This window comes from Rousettus aegyptiacus, unplaced genomic scaffold, assembly GCF_014176215.1.
Source record: "Rousettus aegyptiacus isolate mRouAeg1 unplaced genomic scaffold, mRouAeg1.p scaffold_m13_p_4, whole genome shotgun sequence".
Classification (NCBI taxonomy): Eukaryota; Metazoa; Chordata; class Mammalia; order Chiroptera; family Pteropodidae; genus Rousettus; species Rousettus aegyptiacus.
Window position 1 is genome coordinate 101,593,001 of NW_023416307.1, and position 21,538 is coordinate 101,614,538.

Below are 21,538 nucleotides of genomic sequence, written 5' to 3' on the forward strand. Positions count from 1 at the left end.
CATGTCTTTTTTCAGGGAGTTAATCAAAACTGACGTTTTGAATGAAGATCAAAATTGTTAAATTTAAAAAGTTATTTTGAGTACTAGCTCTATTATTTATTTACTTCAAATGAATATTGAATATTATTTAATAATAAATGTTATTTATTTCAAAAGCTGAGCATATTGCTGTCAAATAAATCTTTGGACTATCTCAGTTCGTACTAGACAATAATCCAGGAACCCTGCTTATGGCAAACATAGTTAAACAAGCCACATATCTAACTTGATGTATAAGGTTTTAAGAACTGAATGGAAAAAATTAACCACATTTAATTTAACATATGATTCATTGCTTAGTAAAGTAATGAGCTGGCAAGCAGTAGTCAAAGCCACCTGCATTATCCCTGAACACTAGCCTCGGTCACTCTCAGTATCAAATCCTGCAACAAGATATTAACATCTGCACTAAGCTTTTGGAAAAAACATTCAATTCTTTTGGACAGCCAATGCTGAGCTGAGGATGAAGGACCAAAGGTAGATGAGCCTGCTTAACATACTCAGCACAGAACAAACAAACAAATAAACAAAAAGGAAGAGACAGCGGATGAAAATTTCTAACAAAGTCCTTCCTCACCTCCAATCAAACAAAAAAGACTGCTAATGGAAACTGGATCTCTATGTATAAACTGATGCAGAAATTTCATAATTTGCCAAGATTAAAAAGAGCTAAGCAAAAGAAGTAGAGAGACCTGTGAAAGAATTTCTGCTTCTTATTTAATTGAAACAATATTTTTGGAAGAATGTTCAAGATACTATCTTAAGAATTTTAGAATGCCATAAAATTGATATTTAATACCTAAAGAGTAAACAGAATTGTGCTTATGGTAATATAAATTTTGATGTTCTCAGTATAGTATCTGAACTAATATAATAAGACTACTCCAGAGAAAGATCTAGTTTAACTATTGCTAACAAGTGTGCATTATACATCAGCAATAAAGGCAGTACGAATAAAACAAGAACCCAGAGCCTAGGAAAGAAGCAAACTACAATATTTCATTATCTGACAAATATTTAAATACCTATGTTGGCCTGATGCTATGTCATGTACAAAAGCAAAAGTCTTCCGACCATAACAAAGAAAGATACACTTATTTCATTGGTGTTTATAAACACTCATGTGATCTTATTTTTATTTTTAATTCATAAGCTTTATTATATCACTCTTTAATATGAGCAACAACTTTATAAAAGAACCATGTGATAAACCAGTTGGGTCCAATATCTAAGATACACCCTGATCGTATATGAAGCATCTGGGAATCCTTACCTTAACCCCTCAATGCACCTTCAACCCCTATTATTTAGAAAATTATTCTGGCATCCTAAATGATACCTTAGTCATGATGCCCTACAGGCTAACTGAGGAGAGATCAGGGTAAGAAATTAATGACAAAGCAATACTAGCTGGAATCATACCACAGCTCAACTCTTGACACAAGAATGTAAAGGCTGTACTCTCCCCCACACCCAATTCCTTTTTCAAGATGCATGCTACACGGTATCCTGGTGATACCAAACAGTTAAGATATTTTCTGAGTTTCTGACTTCTCATAAACTTTCTCCAGTCACTTAGAGACTATCTCAGAAGTCAGTTAAGCTATCCCTATCTGTTCTGTGGTTTCTGTTCAGTGCTTCAATTTCCGATCTACAAAATAGGCTGACTGCACACAACAGAACTGTATATCATTACAGGTAGGTACAAAAGAATTTTAAACACTCTTCATTCTCCGTAAGGGTCTGTTTCCAAGCCTTTTTGAGTTTCGCTCAGAAATACCTCTCATATTCATTTGTTTGTTCCAACTCCACTGTTACCGCCCTAGTCAAGGTCACTATAGTCCCTCAACGGGACTATGAGCTACCTAACCACTCTCCTCAGCTTCACTCTTGACCTCAGCCCTGCTTCAGCCCACCCATCCCTGCTCAATCCATTCTTCACACCCACAGCCCAAGTAACCTTCAAAGACCAAATGATGATGTGACCCACTACCTACTAATCCCTCTCTCCACTTTAACTTCTATAATGGCTTCCCACTGTGTTAAGGGTAAAATCTAAACCCCTTCCAGGGCAGTCAATGTGTTGTGTGGTGAGGATTGGACCAAGCTTCCTAGCCTCAGTGCCACCACGCTCTGCACTGAGGGCTGTGCCTGTATCACTCTGGTCTTCTCACAATTGTCTAGATATGCCATACTCCCTTCCCACCCCAAAGCGTATTGCACATTCTTTTTCCTTCTGAAATATTCTCACCATACTCTACTCCTAAGCTTCCATATCTCAGTATAAAATTTATCTCCTTAGAAAAGCCTTCCCTAACCCCACAACTAGGTCAAGTCCCTTATTATATGGTCTTTTACAATTTTTTATAGCTGTAAATTGGCATTTTGTCTGATTACTGGATTAATCTCCTTCTCCTCTATTGACTGCAAGCTCCATGAAGACAAAGACTATGCCTATTTAAACTAAGGTGATCATTGATCTCAGTTTTCCTGGAACAGCCCCAGTTTACACTTGTTTTCTTTGAGTAATTACTAAGAATAGCACCTTTGGGTCTCACAGGAATCCAACTGAACTAAAATTTATATGGTTATCCCAGTTTTAGTTCATCATTGAATCTCCAATAACTATTGCTACAGCAACTATACAAAGTTGTCAGTAAAAATTGATTGAATTGTTAATGAACATAAAATCTAAATTTATATCTATCTAGCTACATATTAATAACATGTAGCTAGATAGATATAACAACAACAAAAATTAACAACAACAAAAAAAGATATTTACTAAGTAGCTTTCCAACATAATAAATTGCTGAACAGAGAGAACAATCAAATATATAGGCAACTCAACAATTCCTAGCATTTAAAATAACTAAGTTTAGTTACTAAATACACAATACTTTGGAGCAACTCTAGAGAAGTGCCTTTGTGGTCCATATATTCCAAAACAGGTCACTGGAAGATTAACTGTTTCAATGAGGTAAGTACTTCAACGGCTGGATAAAGAAAACTTCAACCCAAAGAAAAGTATCAGAGTAGTTTATCTACCACAGAAGTGTAGTAAAAAGCATTCTGCCTTAATTATTGCACTTAGTAAACAAAGATATTGCCTGTATACATGTCACTGTAGAAAAGCAAGACTCATCAAATTCAACCAGGGTGTATAAGAAATTAAATTACATTTCCATTTATTAATCGGGTCTCATCAATATAAAAAGCCTTTGAAAAGGGAAATGTAAAATTAAGCACAGTCCATGTTTCTCCTTTGGACACTATATTTGATCTAATTTGGGCTAATATTTGATCATTAATTCTATCAAAGCAATAATAATCTACAGCCATGCTACCCTGAACAAGCCCAATCCCATCTGATCTCGGAAGCTAAGGAGGGTCAGACCTGGTTAGTACTTGAATAGAGACCACCTAGGAAGACCAGGTGCTGTAGGCATAAAAAATAAAAAATAAAAAAATAATTTTTAAAAAGGAATAATAACAGTTCAGGTGAACTATCTCCTAACTACAGTTCTGAATTTCCCATTAATCAGACTGAAGAAGTAAAAGATCCACAGACTGCCTAAGGCATAAAATTTAACATCCAAGCATACCTCATGTCTGAGGTACGCTATGTCATCCCTAACACAGCTCCAGAGGGCTAGAATGTACCACAGGAATTCTAAATAAAAGATAAGTCAGGCAATAAGACCACCAGCCAACATGCTGGGGGAGAGTGCATAAGTTAAAAGAAAATCACCCAGCCAGCAATACTTTCTTGGGGCCAGGAAGCCGAGAGGGAAGCTTCCCCAAGAAAAGGCAGATCACCTTGTTTTCCTTGATGTTAAACAGAAATCTATGCAGCCAAGATAAGAATCTTCACCAGAGAACTAGACAGGGATGAATGTCTACACCCTCTGCAAAAAGGAAGCTGTGCATCACAATTTCCTTGCATTACTCATTTTACTGGCTTGTATTTTTTTCTGTCTTAATTATACATGGAACCAATCTAACAATAATTGTGGTTTTGATTACAAGTCCATAGGCTTACAATTTTAAGTAAAAGAGCTCCATCTTGAAATTATCAGTTTTGTTTTTTAAATAAAGGTTCAGAGACAACAGCTTGAGTTCTTAACATATCAGTTGAAGGACATACCTATGAAAGATCATAAATCTTATTGTTATATGCATAAATTTATAATGGGCTAAATACATTTTTCTGAGGGAAAGATTCTTAGCTTCAAATTATAAATTGGCTCTTGAACTCAAAAAACCTTTTTATTATAGAGTTAATTCCTCATTTAAAAAAAAAAAAAGTCTTTCAGTTAAAAGAACAGTAAAATGAATCCCTCAGTGTTTTTAGAACTGCAAACAGACTGCACCCAAAATTTGCTTTGCAAGGCAGATTTTCATATGATCATTTACATTAAATGGACTAAAGTATGAGAACACTATATACTATTCTTCTAAAAATGAATTTATTCACTCACTGAATAATTATTGTCTATTATATAACATGAATGTTTTAAGTTTTGAGGTGTAGTGAACAAAATTAACATTCTTCTTAGCCTTATAGCATGGAAAATCTAGTGGACGAGACAATAAACAAGCCCGAATAAAAAGGAGGCCTCAACCCCAAAAGTGTGTGGAGGGTTCAAAGAAATTATTGGCAGGAGGGAGAGGAGAGTAGAAAATGGAAAGGGAGGGGAAACAAACCAAACCGGCAAAATTAATCAAGAAAAAAAATATTATGCTCTGTCATAAAAACGGTTATATATTTTTAGAACTTCAGAGAGTTTGTAGAGTTGGCTGTCCCATGGCAAGAGAATTAAATAGTTCAGTGCATGCTCGCACTACACAGGAGTGACCAGTAAAATTGTGCTCTGTGGTACTGACTCAGTTCTTCATATGTATAGCACTGGGTACATCTGCCTTAGACCTTTCTATTTAGATAAGCACAGAAACAACCAAAAAATTAGTCTAGCTCATTCATGATGAACATACACTTCTAAGTTGGGGATTTCCCAGTATCAAGGAAACTGTTTACCCTCTTCCTCACTATGGGAAAATTTGTGGTTAATTTAAAAAAAAAAAAAAAACTGAGTCATTGGGTCAATGGAGGTCATAATAATAACAGCAGCAATTCTTGCTTTTTCATGGGATAAAAGTACAAATCGTTGCAAATCAAGACCTTCAATTTATCATAAAGTGTGTGTATGTATGTACACACTTGCTTTTTGGTATTAACTTCTATCAATAGACACATTTTTAAAAAATATAATTGCTTTATTCCAATCTTTTTTATGAGTCAAGCATTTTTTAGGGAAATTAGATAGTTTATGATATTTCCCATAAAACCCAACAAACTACCTCATACTAAAATAATTATTAAAAGTAAACCACAGTGCTCAGTACATACCTAAGGAAGGTTCTTTCTTCCCCAAGCATTAACCTCAATTTCTAAAGTCAGCTGAAACCAATACAGACCAAAACAGCTCTTATTTCTGAAAAGATTTTCACTGGTAATGAGAATGATAAACTGCAAATTCTTTCTGAGGGATAGATATGGAAAGACAAACAGAAGACAAAGTTCCCTAAGCATAGAGTGTCAGGACCTAGCAAGAAGATGCCAGTGAATGCCAGTACATAAATGTTTTTGAGTAGTTAATGAAAAAAGAAAAAAAATTAATGTGAGAGTTCTAATTAGACAACTTCATAAACTGAATTTTCATATATTAAATCATTTTTTTTTCTTCTCATGTTACATTCTGAAAATGTTCTCTTCCATTTCTGTGATGTTTGGCTAGCGAAACAGAAGTTGCATGAGAATGCGGACCATGACCAGCACAGAGTTGATGCTCGCTAAGCGTTTGCAGAATAAATGATTAACACGTGAATCAATGCATGATATCAAATCAATACATGAACCAATGATGGAAAAACCGAATGAACAGCGATTCCCTCCAACATCACCTCAGTTTACCGTGACTTGACTTGTCACCTTCCCAATGAAGCCATATTTGAGTCTCAAGCTATGAAACTCTCTTAAAGGGACTTGTCAAAAACTAACTTTATTTTATTCCTTGGGTTCTCATGAAGAAATGATCCTACTTCTTCACCTGGAAGGTCCATGTGTCGACCAGGGTTTCTCGACTTGGGTACTACTGACATTTCATGCTAGACAATTCTCTGTTGTGGGGGCTGTCATGTGCATTGTAGAATGCTCAGCAGCATCCCTGGCCCCTGCTTATTAGACGCCAGTATCAGCCTGCAACTCCAGTTGCAACTTTCTCCAGACATTGACAAATTTTTTCTGGGGATCGAAATCACCCCTAGGTGAGAACAACTGCTGTCGGAAAATCTCTTCATTATTTAAGCCTCATTTCTTGCATGAAAAAATGCATATAACACCACTTCCTTCAAGTAATAATTATAATAATTAAATTATAAAATAACAATAATTACAATCTATTTTGACAATGAGGCTAATATTTACTGAGTGCTCATTATGGGCCAAGCACCAAATAGAGAAGTTACTTAAACTGGTTTCCTCCAATCCTCACAACCATATAGATGGTGGGTACTCTTATTTCCACTATAATCACACAAATAGTCATCACAGCCGAAATTCAAATTGAAGCCATCTGACTCCAAGATCCCTAGCTTTCATCCACTATACTCTACAATCAACCTCTGAACACAGCTTGTCACCTAGTAGGCCCTCAACAACTATTTGTTTCCTTCCAATATTTTTCCTAATTTTCTTTTCCTAGAATAATCAGAAATCAGTATGTTTCCCTAATGTCTGAAATATGGAAATGTCTTAAAATCTTAATGTCAAACATATCATAGTTGCTTCTTCTATCTTTATAACTAGGGACTTCCTCCTGCCTACTATATGCTGCAAACACTTCACATCCATGATACCTACTGGCATCAATGCTCTCTGTATTCAACTGTAAGCCCCTAAAGATTAGAAACCAGTTTCCCCACATAACTGAAGTACTCACAGTTTATGGGTGACAGTGACGATTTTACTAGATGGTAACGATCTTATTAGAAAATAACAAATAATGTTTTCACTGATTTGACATTGTTAAGGTTTACAAAACCACAAACAGAATTTTAGAAGGGGTTAAGACAGCTGAAGTTAACTAAAGTTGAGTAATTTTATCATTTTAATACTAAATTGCATCCAATGACTGAGAGGAAAAGAAATCTATAATTATTTAAGCTTCTTAATGTCATGATATTTTATTCACTTGAAACAACAATAAAAAACAGGGTTGGCTAATGTTAGCAGAGTTTTTCTACAAGATTTAAAGGATCTTACAAGATTAATCTACATATAAATAATCATCACGGTAAAAACATATGATGAATAAGCATTTAATGTTAAAAAAAAAAAAAGTTACACAAGGAAAAAATCCAAACCATAGAGAGACACAAATTTTTATTACCCTAATTTCTTTTTTGACATTTTTCCTATAATTTTTCTATAATTCACACATTAAGATTATTTACTTGAAGCTTGCTTTGGTAGAAAAAAATCCTAATTTATAGGTTATAACTGCCATTTTCTGGTTCAGTTACTTTCTCGAAGCATGTTGTTTCCCAAACACACAGTAGTATCTCAAATACTATTCAAGATTCTTTTGGTCCCAGAAAAGACCCACTACAAAATCTAGTTCTAATAAAAATGACAAGAACAATATCCATTTTTTTTAAACGAAAGGAGCAAAGAGAAGAACTACACAAAGCCCACCAGAAACCACCATTAAAAAAGTCAGACACAATAACAACTCTGAATATACTAGAATGGCTAAAATCAAAAAAATTGAAAATCACAAATGCTGGCAAGAATATGGAGAGACTGGGACCTGGAACCCTAGTCCATTGCTGGTGGGAATGTAAAACTGTACGACTGCTGTGGAAAATAGCCTAAAAATTCCCAAAAGGCTGAACATAGAGTTGACATAAGGTACAACAATTCTACTAAGTATACACACCTAAGAGAACTGAAAACATGTTCACATAAAAACTTGTAAAAGGATATTTGTAGCTAAATTAGTCATGATTGCCAAAAAGTGGAAGCAACTCAAATGTCCATCAGCTGAGGAATGAATAAGCAAAATGTCGTCTGGCGATACACTGGAATATTACTTGGCCGTAAAAAGGAATGAAGTACTAACACATGCTACAAGGATGAACCTTGAAAATATTATGCTAAGAAGCCCATCATAAAAGACCACATATTGCATAATGCCATTTATATGAAATACTAGTAAGCAAACCCATAAGGACAGAAAGTAGATTAATGATCACCAAAGGTTGGGGTAATCTGAAGCTGGGACTAACAGCTAATAGATATGAGGCTTCTTCTGGGGGTGATGGAAATATTCTGAAATTAGACAGCAATGATGACTACACAAGATAGTGAATACACTAAAAAACACTGAAGTGTACACTATAAAATGGTGAATGTTATATGAATTATATTTAACATAATGCTAATATGAAAGGTTAGAGACTAAAAAAGAAAATCACTAAACTTACATTACAAATGGTTCCTCACTCCCTTCAGCCAGAGCACCTGACAGTGGTCTCAGCAGAGGTTGTCTTCCCTGAAAAATCTCCCCATTCATTGAAGTGACATGGACAACTGAAATGAGAAGCCAATGCTGAAGCTTTAAACAATTAGAAATGATAACAGAAGGGCATTTTTGATGAAATAATAAGACAATGAAAGAACCTGACAGTGTTTGTCCTGGGAAGGAAGAACAAAATAAAAGTGAAATTGCCATTGTTTTTTTGCTTATCTTGGTATGTAAGTCGTCTGTACAAATAAATGGACATGACAACCTAGAGGGAAAAAGAGAACACTGTAAATCAGACTCAAAAAAAACCCCCAAAAAACAAAAAACAAAAACACCAAGGTGACAAATGAGTAGATGAAAAAAATTAAGAACCACGGCAGAGGAAATATATATGCACACTTTTCTATCAAGTCACTTCTCAGTTATTTCCTTTTTCCACCACTCGACAACTATTTCCTGCTAAGCTTCTTCCTTCCTCCCTGCATTTCATTTGCACAGTTTTTCATCCTGCATAAACACACTGTTTTTCCTCTGTGGGGTGCCAGACTATTAATCTGCTTTCTTCCTGTGCATTCTGCCAGGGATGAAGCTCACACCCCACACCTGCCTCTATTTCCTCAAATGTAGACCAGATATTTTCTATTAACATCTCAGTCATTCATCCATTTGTTCACTCCCTCTCACAACAAATGAGTATGGTAGGGAATCAAATGAAGATATAATGGAAATCCACATCTCACATTATCTCCGCTCTATCAGGGCCTACAGTCTGAGGTAGGGCTTAGAATTCATTAAGTGAGCCCACAAAAAACATAAAATGGCAAATGATTTAAATAATTAAGTAGAAGGCAAAGTTAAGGTGAAGTACAAGGATCCTAAAAGGATATTTAATAAGGGAATGAGTAGGGAAGTGAAGAGGACTATTATTCCAAAGAGAAAAACAACATTTACCAAGGCCTTCTGCAGGGAAGTAGCGTAACACATTTGAAGAAATAAATGAAGTCCATGGTAGGCGAATCATAGAAAGAAATGTGGGGAGCAATGTGAGAGAATGGGGAGGTAGGCAAAGACCAGACCACATAAGGTCTTCGTACCAACACAGGAGAGAGGTTAGAAGGCTAACAATAACCCAGGGAGAGATAATAGTAGCTGGGCTATGGAAATGGCCACAAAAATTTTGCAATGTAAATACATGGTCAAATAATAATAATAATGATATAATAACCACCATAATAACAGCAGCAGTTATCATTTGCTGAATACTTATTACATGAAGAGACCCATGCTACATACTTTAAATATATTATCTTTTTGGAATTCTCATTTTGCAATTAAGGAAACTGAGACTCAGAGGCAGTTAAGTGAGTTAAATCACCGGGCTGAGACCCATACAGCTGGTATGTCACACAACAGGAACTGAATAAAGTTTATCCGCCTAGCTTCCCCTAATACAACATAGTCTCCTTACCATAAAATGATAAAAATGTCAGCTATTGGAGAACCATGAACTATGCTGGCATGTTTAAAAGAAGTTGGGCTTTTAATCTTCCCAACAACTATATTATATGGGCAGCAGTATCTCCACTTTACAGATGGGGAAACGGAGGCAGGGCCAGGTCATTTGCGGGCATAAGCAGGGTAGATCAATGTTCTCACCTCAGAAGGTCACAGAACTGGGATCTGGGACCACTGAAGGCAACAGAGTTTTAGAGGGCTTTTTCTTTTCAGTTAGGATGCTGATTAATTAAAAACTAAAACTATGAATCACCATTTTATCTACAATCTATTTAGATCCCTCTGTAAAATCTAAAAGGCATGATCCTTCGGAAATTAACATTCATATTTTTATTGTAATCTCTGACCCACAGCAGGGGAGTCCCAGATTTGTATCACTACAAGTGTCACCACACCACTGACAGCTCACAAAGATAACCTCGATCATAGATGAAAAATACCAAGTATTTCCAGCAAAATAGGCAGAAGAAATTACTTTGACAATCAAGTCATCTATAAGGAATCACATTATTTTTACTAACTGTGTAGTGAAAATATTAGCATTCCAAAATCAAGACTGAAAATGAGTGTCGATTAAAACCAAAGAGGACGATATTAGAGTATAAGTCTCAAGAAAACAGGAAAGAGAAAAAGGGGCTTCCTGAATCCCTAAGTACTCAACTATTATAACCTGTTCCCCTTTAAATACCTAATGCTGCAACAGGATCTTTTTTTTTTTCTCCCACAGAGTCTAACAAAACAGAAATCCTTCCTGTTTTGCCAAGAGAAGCCTTTTTCCTGTAATTTAGTTCATTTGCCAAAATTATTTAATGAATGATCATTAGTATACAGTAAATGCTATAATAAACGTTCACTTAACATGATTTGTAGATATTGCTACTAGGCTACAAATACCTCTGTGAATATGTACAATGTGAGAACACAGGTTTTTTTTTTTTTTTTTAAGAAAAAAAAAACTACTTAGGCACAAAGATTGGAGTTCTATTTCCTGTATCACCCTAACCTTCAGCTACTGTAACTTACTGCAAAAGACTTTCCCATTGCTAATGCATTTAGCTTAAGAGTCAGAAAGCTACAACAAAACTCTTAAATGGATATGGTTTCTGCAACCTTTATCAACTAAACATGGTCTTGGAACCTCTGTTTTAACAACATAACCCCCAGGCATCACTTATTTTTGGCATTTGCCCAAGTATTTTGAAATGTTTACTTTGTTGTCAGGGCAACCAGTATGGACTAAGTAACAGGTCAGACTTCCCAGGTTTTGTTTTCCAGCTCTTCCCAAGAAAACTTGCTTGTCAGCTTCACAAACTACAATTGGAATGGCAGTAAAGGTTTTACTACCTATTTCAAAAGATTCCTCACAAGCACGGACAGATCATATCAGAGAAAAATCCTGTCAGGTCATATCCCTTTTTTCTACAAAAAGGACAATTGCCATACTTCTCAAAGGAACAACAACTCAACCCAATCTTCAAAAATAACAGAAAACTAAAATTTTGTTTCATTACAACAGATTCTATATGATTTATGATGGAAGAAACCCGTGTTCTATATAACTAGGTATGGGTATGTACATGAGTAAAAATAAAGAAAAAGCAGACTAAAAATGTGTTTTCGCATACTTACAATGTCATGTGAATTTAAAATATGTAAGATTAATTTAATAAATAGCTATGTACATATATTTAAATTTTATAAACAGATTGGTTTTAAAAGAGGTAAGAAACTCATTATTTTTTAAAACCAAAAGTAATTTCTCTGTAATATGAAAAATAACTACATAATTTTCTATATTTTTTTTAATTGAAAGAGTTCTACATCAGGCTTTCTTTAAAAGAGGCAAATGAATAAACACTGATTGATTCCATTTGCCGATAGGCAAAGCTAAGAGGGATAGAGGTCAGACTAATGGTTTCTTTGGGGGAGTGTGGGCGGGGGGAGTTGGTTACTGGCTGAGAGTAAACCTTCTTGATCTGAGCAGTAGCTACGTGTGTGTGTATGTGTGTGTGTGTGCGCGTGCGCACGCACGTGTATAAATAAACCATAAATGCAAAACAGCCTAGATGACATTACTATTTTTTAAATGAACACAAATTTTAACGTTTTCCTATTACCTTGACAACAAAGCTATCAAACTAATATGCAAACCAAAGATGACAATGGATCCTCAATCATCTTAGCTCACTATTAAGCAAAAGAAGGGAAAAGCTCTTTGACTTATTCCCCAGCACCTAAAAACATCAGTAATCTTTAGTCACCTATTTGCATAGGGCACTAAGTAAAACCAACACAAGGCCACTGGACTTTTTGTAAAAAAAAAAAAAAAAAAAAAATTGCTTGTATAAGGGGATACATTTCTAATTAAGGGCCTGATGCTCAGCTCCGTTCAGGTATAATACACATCCTATTGACTAAACAAATTAACAATAGTCACTGTAAAAAGTGAAGCTACTTAAATCATTATACAGGCATCTATTTGCAGAAAAAAATTATAGAATATGTGGAAAGTGGGAACAATGATCCTCCCAGTGGAGCTATTTTGCCCGTGGTCAGAAGTTGGAAAGATGCCATACAACAGAGACAAAGAAGAGCAGCAGATGGTTGGCTACCTGGGTGCCACGGCCTCCTATACACTTGAAATATCCAGAGTGCCATGGGCAGGACTATGTGTACCATACGAAATGCCTGAATCCCATCTGAATAAAATGATATGACTCAAATGGCATTCCCATCTCATGCCCATGTTTCTCTAATTGAGTAGGTATTGCCCCAGTCACAGCCAAGAAATACTCAAACGGGATTAAGATAGCGCAGCTTATAATGGAGACCCTGTGTCAATGCACCAGTACGTCACCAAAATGGTACAACCTATATAAGATCCCAGTGCTGTCTTGTACAAATGAGCCAACTGAGGCTCATTATTTTGAAGGTAATATTGAGATTCATTTCTAATACTACTATGTGACATTAGACTCATGCTGTCAAGTATAGATGAGAAAAACAAGTATATATGTAGAAATATATATAAGAAAAATAATTTTCTGCCAGTTTTTAAATATATACCTTATATACATTTTCCATTAGAGCATGGTTCTCAACTAGGCAATTTTGTCCCCAGGGTACAGTTGACAAGTGTCTGGAGACATTTCTGGTTGTTGTACTTGAGCAGGGGTTGGCATGCTACCAGAATTGAAGGGGTGGAGGGCAGTGATGTTGTTAAATATCCTACAATGCACCGGACAGCCCCCATAACAAAGAACTATCTGCTCCAAAATGACAACAGTGTCAAGATTGAGAAACCCCGCATTATAGCATAGATATCCAGAATGCAAAGATTCTTAGACCTAAGCACATAAAACCAAATAAAATTACCAAGTAATCAATAAAAGTAAAATGAAAAATGAGACGCATTTTAACCTTCCTCTTCAATTATCGCATAGGGTAAAGGCTTTTCAAAAAAAATGGTTAAAATAAGCAGTACAATTTGCGGGTTTAGGGGGGTTGTAAACAATCTAAATCAATCAATTGGAGGAGTATGTGAATGAATTATGATAAGATCATACTATGAAATATTCTACAGCCATTAAAAATAATGCTTTTTAGCTAAATGTATTGATTTGGAGAGATGCCCATGAAATAGTGTCAGGAGAATAAAGAAAGTTACAGGGCACTGTATACAGCATTATTCCACTCTTGTAAAAACTTAAATTTTTCTGTGCATATATATTGTCTGTATGAGTAGGAAAAGAATTGTTGATGCAAACCAAACTGTTAATACTGATTTATTTAGAAGGGCAGGATTGTGGATGGTGAGGAAGAAAATTAAGAAGTTTTTTCTTTATGTTATTCTTTTGGAATTAAAAAACTCTTATAAAGTCAATTGTGCTTAGGAGGAGAAGGAAGGAGCAAATAAAGGAAGGTGGAGAAGAGAAGAAGATGACAAAAAGAGAGAGAACATCACTGTAATAGATATAGGAAAACTTGACTCTGTTATTCCTGTTTTTACCAGCGAGTGCTGCTGTTGACCAATATAATGGATAAAAGCCCTAAAATAAAATTTGGGAGAGCAACTCCAAACATCTGTCACTTTGTTCACTATCAGGTGCCTTCGGCTAGCAATGCAGTTTGATTCAACTGGCTTGTTTTGTTTGGTTTCCTCTGATTCACTGCTCATCTTCAAAAATTCTGTACCAGATAGTGATGGGATCAACTACAGTCATATCTCTTTTCAAAAACAGAGATGTCAACTGTGCTAGATGACAGCCTCACTTCTGGCAAATGCAGATAAGGATTCAGCACATCGGTCACCCCTTTGAGGAGTAACGTTCAGGGCACAGGAACTTAACTACTTGAGTCTCATTGCCAAAAAGTTCTCTGAATACCTCTAGTCTCCCAATATTGGAAACTAAAGCCTTCTCTACTGTTGGTTACTTTTACCTTTTCTAAGTTCTACTGCATAAATCAAGTAAGCCCAGCATGAAACATACAGGCCTTGCTAATAATGCTTCATGCACATATAAATGTCATGCAACATACAGCTTTAAAAAATATACCACTGCTGTTTCTGCAATATTTTGCCCCCACTTGCAACAAACGCCACTAGCCCTATCTTGAAAGACTACATAATAATATTTAAAAGATACGAGGTAAAATATTGGTCCATTGTGAACTTTCAAATAGTCACAATTTTTATATTTTGAACAAGTAACTATTCCTCTTAACTTCTCATGAAGAGGCAAGCTCTTGGGTCTCTGAATTCCTTTCTATACACAGGCATTCACTTACAGATGACATATAAAAAAATCAGAAAATACTATTTGTTTTGCTTGCAGAAATGATTTACCCAGTGCTATTAATTCAGTGCTAGTGAAATGTACTAAAGAACATGTATTTATATTTTCTAAGTTATGACATTCAAAGAATCACCATACTATTAAGAAGAAAAACAACTTGGAGAACTCTTCAGCAGTGAAAGAGCTTCTTTCAGCCTCAAGAGCTGGAACACAGTTGGGAGACCGGACTTCGCAATCCCCCAGAGTCGTAAAGACTTGTGCCAATCATAGCATTTCCTCTGATAAGCAAACTGGCTTGTGACCCATCAAAAACTTTCACATTTGAAATTTAACACATCTATATTTAGAACATGACTCGTAGGACATTTGCTGCAAGTAAAACAGCAAAAGAAAAAAAACAGCACTGAGGCTCTATATTTGTTCCTACAGAAAGACAGGGATCATAACTCTCAGATTTAAAACAGAATAGGCTACTTAGAGGTTAGCAACCCTAAGTAGTTAGTGGAGGAACAGCAGAGCATCCGCAGTGCATTAATAGAGGAGGCATTTGGAACTAAGGAGTTTAACGTGTTTAACCTACATATAATGTGACCAGAAAGTAAATACAAGTATACATATATGTGTGTATATGAATGCCTGTACACATTTGTATGGCCTTGGGCCTGGTGTAAGAATAAAAAGAGGTTGCCTACTTCTCAGTTCCAGTCATTTGTTGGTTGGACAGAATGTAGGCCCAGAGTTTCCAGATTTTCCATTTTTCAAAGAGAAGCTAGAAATAGAAATTTGTATGTGAAATTCCTAATCTTTTAAAAGGTTGACCACTAGCTCAAACTTTGTCAAAAACAGGTTGTGGGTCCATCTGAATGTGTCTGTGGGCCTCATTCATCCTGTAGGGTCAGGTTTGGCAACTTCAAGTCAGAATTCAAATAATTAAGTAGTTAAATTAGTACCAGGAGACAAATGTAATTTTTGAAAATTCTGGTAAAAAAAAAAAAAAACGAAAAAAAAAAAATCAAACCATACCATAAAATTTACCATCTTTTAAGTATACAGTTCAGTGATGTTAATATTATTATCAACTGCTGTGCAAGAGATCTCCAAAAACTTTTCATCTTATGAAACTGAAACAATATATCCATTTAAAAAACTCCCTTTCCACCCCCTCTCCCAACCCTTGGCAACCACCATTCTACTTTCTGTTTCTATGAATTTGACTACTCTAGATACTTCATATAAATGGAATCATACAGTATTTATCTTTTGTAGCTGGCTTATTTCACTTACCGTAATGTCCTTAAGGCTCATCCATGTTAGCATGCATCAGAATTTCCCTCCTTTTGTAAGGCTAAATAATACTCCATTGTATGTACATAGCACATTTTATTTATTCATTCATCTATTAATAGACATTTGGGCTGCCTCCATCTCTTGGCTATTGTGAATAGTACTGGACACGGGTGTGAAAATATTTCTTTGAGACTCTGCTTTTGATTCTTTTGGTATATATCCAAAAGTGAAATTGCTGGGTCACATGGTAGTTCTATTTTTGATTTTTTTGAAGAACTTCCATACTGTTTTCCACAGTATTTGCATCATTCTACAATCTCTCTAATAGTGCACAGGTTTCCAATTTCTCCACATCCTCACCAATACTTGTTATTTTCTGTTTTCTTATAATAGCCATTCTAATAAGCATGAGGTAATATCTAGTTGTGGCTTCCATATGCATTTCTCTTATTATTAGTGATGGTTAGCATTTGTTCATATCTTTGTGTCCACTTGTACATCATCTTAGGAGAAATGTCTATTCAAGTCCTTTGCCCATTTTTTAATCAGATTGATTTTTTTGTTGTTGAGTTATAAGAGTTCTTTTTATATTCTGGATAGTAATCCCTTGTCAGATATATGACTTACAAATATTTTCTATCATTCCATAGGTTGCCTTTTCACTCTGATTACTTCCTTTGATACACAAAAGTTTTTTAATTTTATAGCCCCCACTTGTCTATTTTTAATTTTATAGTCCCCACTTGTCTATTTTTCCTTTTGTTGTCGATGTTCTTGTTGTCATACCCAAGATATCATTGTCTGTTTAGATCGTTAATCCATTTTGAGTTAATTTTTGTATACAGTGTAAGGATCCAACTTCTTTTGTGACTATCCAGTTTTCCCCACCTTACTGGTTGAAGAGATTGTTCTTTCCCCATTTTGTGGTCTTGGTACCCCATTCAAAGTTCACTTGACCATATGTCTGAGTGTTTACTTCTGAGCTCTCTATCCTAGTCCACTGGTCTAGTTGTGTCTTTATGTCAATCCCACGCTATTTTGATTACCAGAGCTTTGTAATATACTTTGAAACTATGAATTGTGAGTTCTCCAACTTTGTTTTTTATAAAAATAATTTGGGTTATTGGGGAAAATAAAAATTTTCTTGTTAAAGACTCTTAGGTCAGGTTTTTCCAAGGCAGCTGGTAAAAAATTAAATCAATCGTCTACCACTACTAGTAGTGGTAGATGGAGCAGACTTGAAGTATCCTGGTTTTTCTGGGAGAGGGAATAGTAGTTAAGAGCACAGGGCTCAGAGTTAGAGTTTTGTGTTTTGGCTCCACCACTTCCTCTCTATGCAACCTTGTACATATTATTTAGCCTCAGTTTCCCCATCTGTAATATGAAGGAAATGACAGCACCTCCTCCCCAGGGCTGTTGTGATGAACAAACAGAACAATGCAGATCAAGCACTTAGCACAGTGTTTTCCTGGCACACAGACAGTACTCAATTCACCTCTGGCTACTACTATCATTCTTGGTATTTATGCCTCTCAATATTAACTATTTTATCAGTGGTATAATTTTGTAGAACTATTATGTAATGTCAGGCACCTAGGAGGCCCATGTGGAGACACATATCTTTTATTTGTGAAAGTATGAATTTCAATGTCAGAAATAATGAGCAGCCATGCTGAGATCAATACAAAGGAAAAAGAAATAAAGTTAGGATAATTTATACTGTATTAATGAAACCTCAGATTCACTCATTCAAAAGATATTTAGTAGAGAAAAATGCTAACCAGATGGAGACTTAATTTGATGCTTTACAAATTCAAAACCAAAACACCAAGACTTTTCAACAAATTGAAAGGAAGAGAATCCTGCAATTTGGTCTGGTGTAGCCTGTACTACTAAGAAAGAGTAGAGCTTGAAACTAAATCCTTTATAAGTTAAACCTTGATCTAGGTCTTTTATTTATTAACAAGCCAGTTTCACATGCAACTGCTAACATGAGTATATAAAAGAAAACTATCAGGTAAATTGTGTCATGAATCTCAACTGTTTAAATCTGCATGAGAAATGAGAATGACTTTACTTTGTAAACTATCCTGATTTTTCTCTAGGATCCACACCTCTTTTGGTGAAGCTCACTTAGAATCCAGCAGTGGAACATGGAGCCATTGTCAACAAAAAGGTTTGATCTTCCTTGCTATTCCAGAAATATGTCTCTAAGCCTGCCTCTCTGCCTGTCTGCCTCTGTCTGTCTCTGCCTGTCTGTCTATCTGCCCAACCCCCTCCAACCTCTCTCTCTCCCCTTCTCTCTCAATGTGGAGGAAGGAATAAATAGCTCCAGGAGTACTTGGGTAGACATCTTGACAGGAAGTAGAATCGACAATAGACTGAAGATGACATGACACAATGAAGGTAGAGTGAATTGGATGAGAAACCAGACTCATAATAGCAACACTAGGTATCTGAGTCAAATCGACCCTGAAGTTCAAACCAACTCTGAAAGGACCTGGACTCTTCACCTAAATGAACCAATAAATCATTTTTGCTTGAGATGGATTTTATGTCATTCATAACTAAAGGAATTTTTTATCTGATACACAGATCAAACTCGAATGCTGAAACAAAATGTTTTAAATAACACAGACTTCCAACAATATGTGCCCACAATGTATGTATTTGGGTCTCTGGACTCAAATATTTGGATCCCAAAATGCTAAGGATATACAAACAAACATATGGCTTCCATAGTCTTATAGGAAACTCAATATTAATGTTACTTAAGTGACTGTCATCAATCATGACATCTCAATGCCACTTATAAAAACTTGAAGATATGTTTTCTTTCTTCCCCTGAATGAGCTAAACCTATTTAATCTATGCTGCTAGGATATACATTCATTTTTCAATGTTAACCTAAATGAAGGAACTCTGGATATGTGATAGGACATTACAAAGACCTGGGCTTCAATAGCTTCTTTCTTCTAAGGAACTCAAAGAGTTTTATAATCATTTACTGTAGATAGAAGCAGATATTCGTGTCCCTTGGGGCAGCAAGATGCAGCCCTGATGAAGGTCACCAAGCATGTACAGTTGCAGAATGGAGCCTGACTCTCGGAGAGTCCTTGCTCTGTTTAGAAAATAAATCATGTCTCATACCTGTGTTTAAAGGGAAGCAAAGTTAGAATGAAATGATTCTGTTGATCTTAATTTCCCCAAAGTACACAATGGCAGAAATTTTCCCTCAACTCTCCTCCCCCTCCAAAAAAGACAAAATATTCTGTAGTCAAGTAAATATGAGAAACACTAGACAAAGATAAAAAAGTTTGCTGATTGCTGGACATTTCAGAATCTTTAATATGCTAATACACATTATGATCCTTGAGATGGTTAAATAAGTAAATACAAACACATGTAAGAACTTAGAACAGGGCCTGGCACTTGTCTATGTCCTCAGTAGATGTCACCAGAAGAGGCGACAGTAAAGAGGAGTTCGGTGTCTGGAACCAGACTACCTTGATTAGGATCCCAGCTCCACCACACAATAGCAGGATGACCTTTCTTCTTCTTAAACTAATATCTACCTTACTATGTTGGTATATTTATAGTGCATACAAAAAGCACTCAATATGAGTTAGATGCTATGAGTGCTTTCAGTGTTGTTGCTCACCAAATGGATGTTAGAATGTACAGTTTCCCAAATTTATTGATCGCAAAATCTTTCTTTTTTCCAAAGCCTCCTATGAGATTATTACCTAGCTGAACTCTGAACTCTGGTTCTTGAATTATAATTACTATCCCTACTTCTCCTCTAAGGAGATAAAAATCACCCTGGATGTATCCATCTGTCTATCTCTTTGTCTTTTACTCTACCTTCCCAACATTTCACATACCCCAAGATTCCTCCTGTCCCTTGACCACTCAGTAGATGGACATGATCTCCAGCTGAAGGGCATTCTCAGTTTCCCAAGGTTAAACTTTATCAAAATCTAAACTCATAAAAAAATAAGAAAAGAGAGTCTTCACGTGCCTGGATTACCATGTAAAAATTAGTATGATGTGATTTAAAGGAGGGAAAAAGCCAGTAACAATGCATACTTCAGTCAAAGAGAGTGTAGTGTTATTTGTTAAATTCATGATTTGGGTGTATAAGAGATCAGAGTTCAAGTCCCACTTCTACTTCTTAATAATCATGTGACTTTGAGATGATTATCTGTAAAATGGAGATGAAAGATGGTACTTAGTTAATGGGACTATTGCCAATTTAAACAAGATAATGCATGCAAGGCACTTAGCAGAGCACCTGGCACATTGGAAGCATCACTAATGGTAGGCTAGCTACTGCTATTAAATGGTGGCGGCGGCTGCTGCGGCTGCTGCGGCTGCTGCTGCTATTTCAAGACACAACTGCCCCAGCACACCATGACTCACTGTTCTGCTCAGCTGGCCCTGCCTCAGCCCTCATGAGGAATGTTCAAGCCCCTCTTAGGATAACCTGAATTATACTCAATGCCAAGTCCATCAGCTAAGCTCTGCAGCCAAGGGATCGCTGCCAGTACAAAGCTTCCATGAAAGAGACACAGCAGGAAGATAATAGATTTGTAACATTAAAAAAAAAAAAAAAAAATCCAACCACAGCACTTTGACAAGGATAACAGGCTCTCACTTGTATTAACCAGCTCAAACAAACAAAAGCCACACAGTTAAGTGCTGGAGCCCACAATCCAGGCCAATCGTTCCATATTGATATGAGACCCTTGAGATTTACTTAGGGGTCTCCAATGGAAAACAGACCTTGGATCTAACACTTTAGAAAGAAAATTAAAATAGTGTCTTAACTTCACAATGGGTAAGTTATGATCTTCTTATGTTAATAAGTCTTTTATAATGGAGAATCTGCCTCTAAAATCATTGTTTAGGTTTACATACCTTTAGAAGTAGCCATCCAAGCCACCTGGAAAATTCCTAATTTAATAGATAAAAGAGGAGACTAGTTTGCTAATTTACCTTCTCAACAAAAATTTCTCTAACACAGGGGAGGATGAAGAAATTAACCTGTCAAAAATACTTTTAAAAACTTCATATTTTTAAAAATCCATTAGAACCTCTAGTTTGTGACTGTTTTCTTTACTTATAGATCTCAAAACCCTGGACATTAAACATTGAGTGAGTCATTACTACCTATTCTTGGATCTCAGAAAATACTCAAAATGATTTTTCAAAGAATCCTGATTCCTTTTTCTCACCCCAAAAAGTATCCTCTATAAACTTTAGAAATGTCTGTAATAAATTCTGGGATTTATAGAAAGGAAGAGGGTCACA

At 35.8% G+C, this 21,538-nt stretch overlaps 1 protein-coding gene and 1 pseudogene across 4 annotated transcripts in view; one reads left to right on the forward strand and one right to left on the reverse strand.

The window, feature by feature from the left end:
* MITF (melanocyte inducing transcription factor) overlaps window positions 1–21,538 on the reverse strand; it is a 208,591-nt gene that overhangs the window by 137,818 nt on the left and 49,235 nt on the right. The window contains exon 2 of one of the 4 annotated variants that reach the window (XM_036219869.1): window positions 8,587–8,692. The exons of 2 other annotated variants lie outside the window; for them this stretch is intronic. In XM_036219869.1, coding sequence (XP_036075762.1) covers window positions 8,587–8,675 — 89 coding nt within the window. In that variant the 5' untranslated portion in view covers window positions 8,676–8,692. Of the gene's footprint in view, window positions 1–8,586; window positions 11,792–21,538 lie in introns of those variants that run through there. One more of the 4 variants, XM_036219868.1, reaches the window with a different exon arrangement.
* LOC118601942 lies at window positions 3,370–3,487 on the forward strand (annotated as a pseudogene).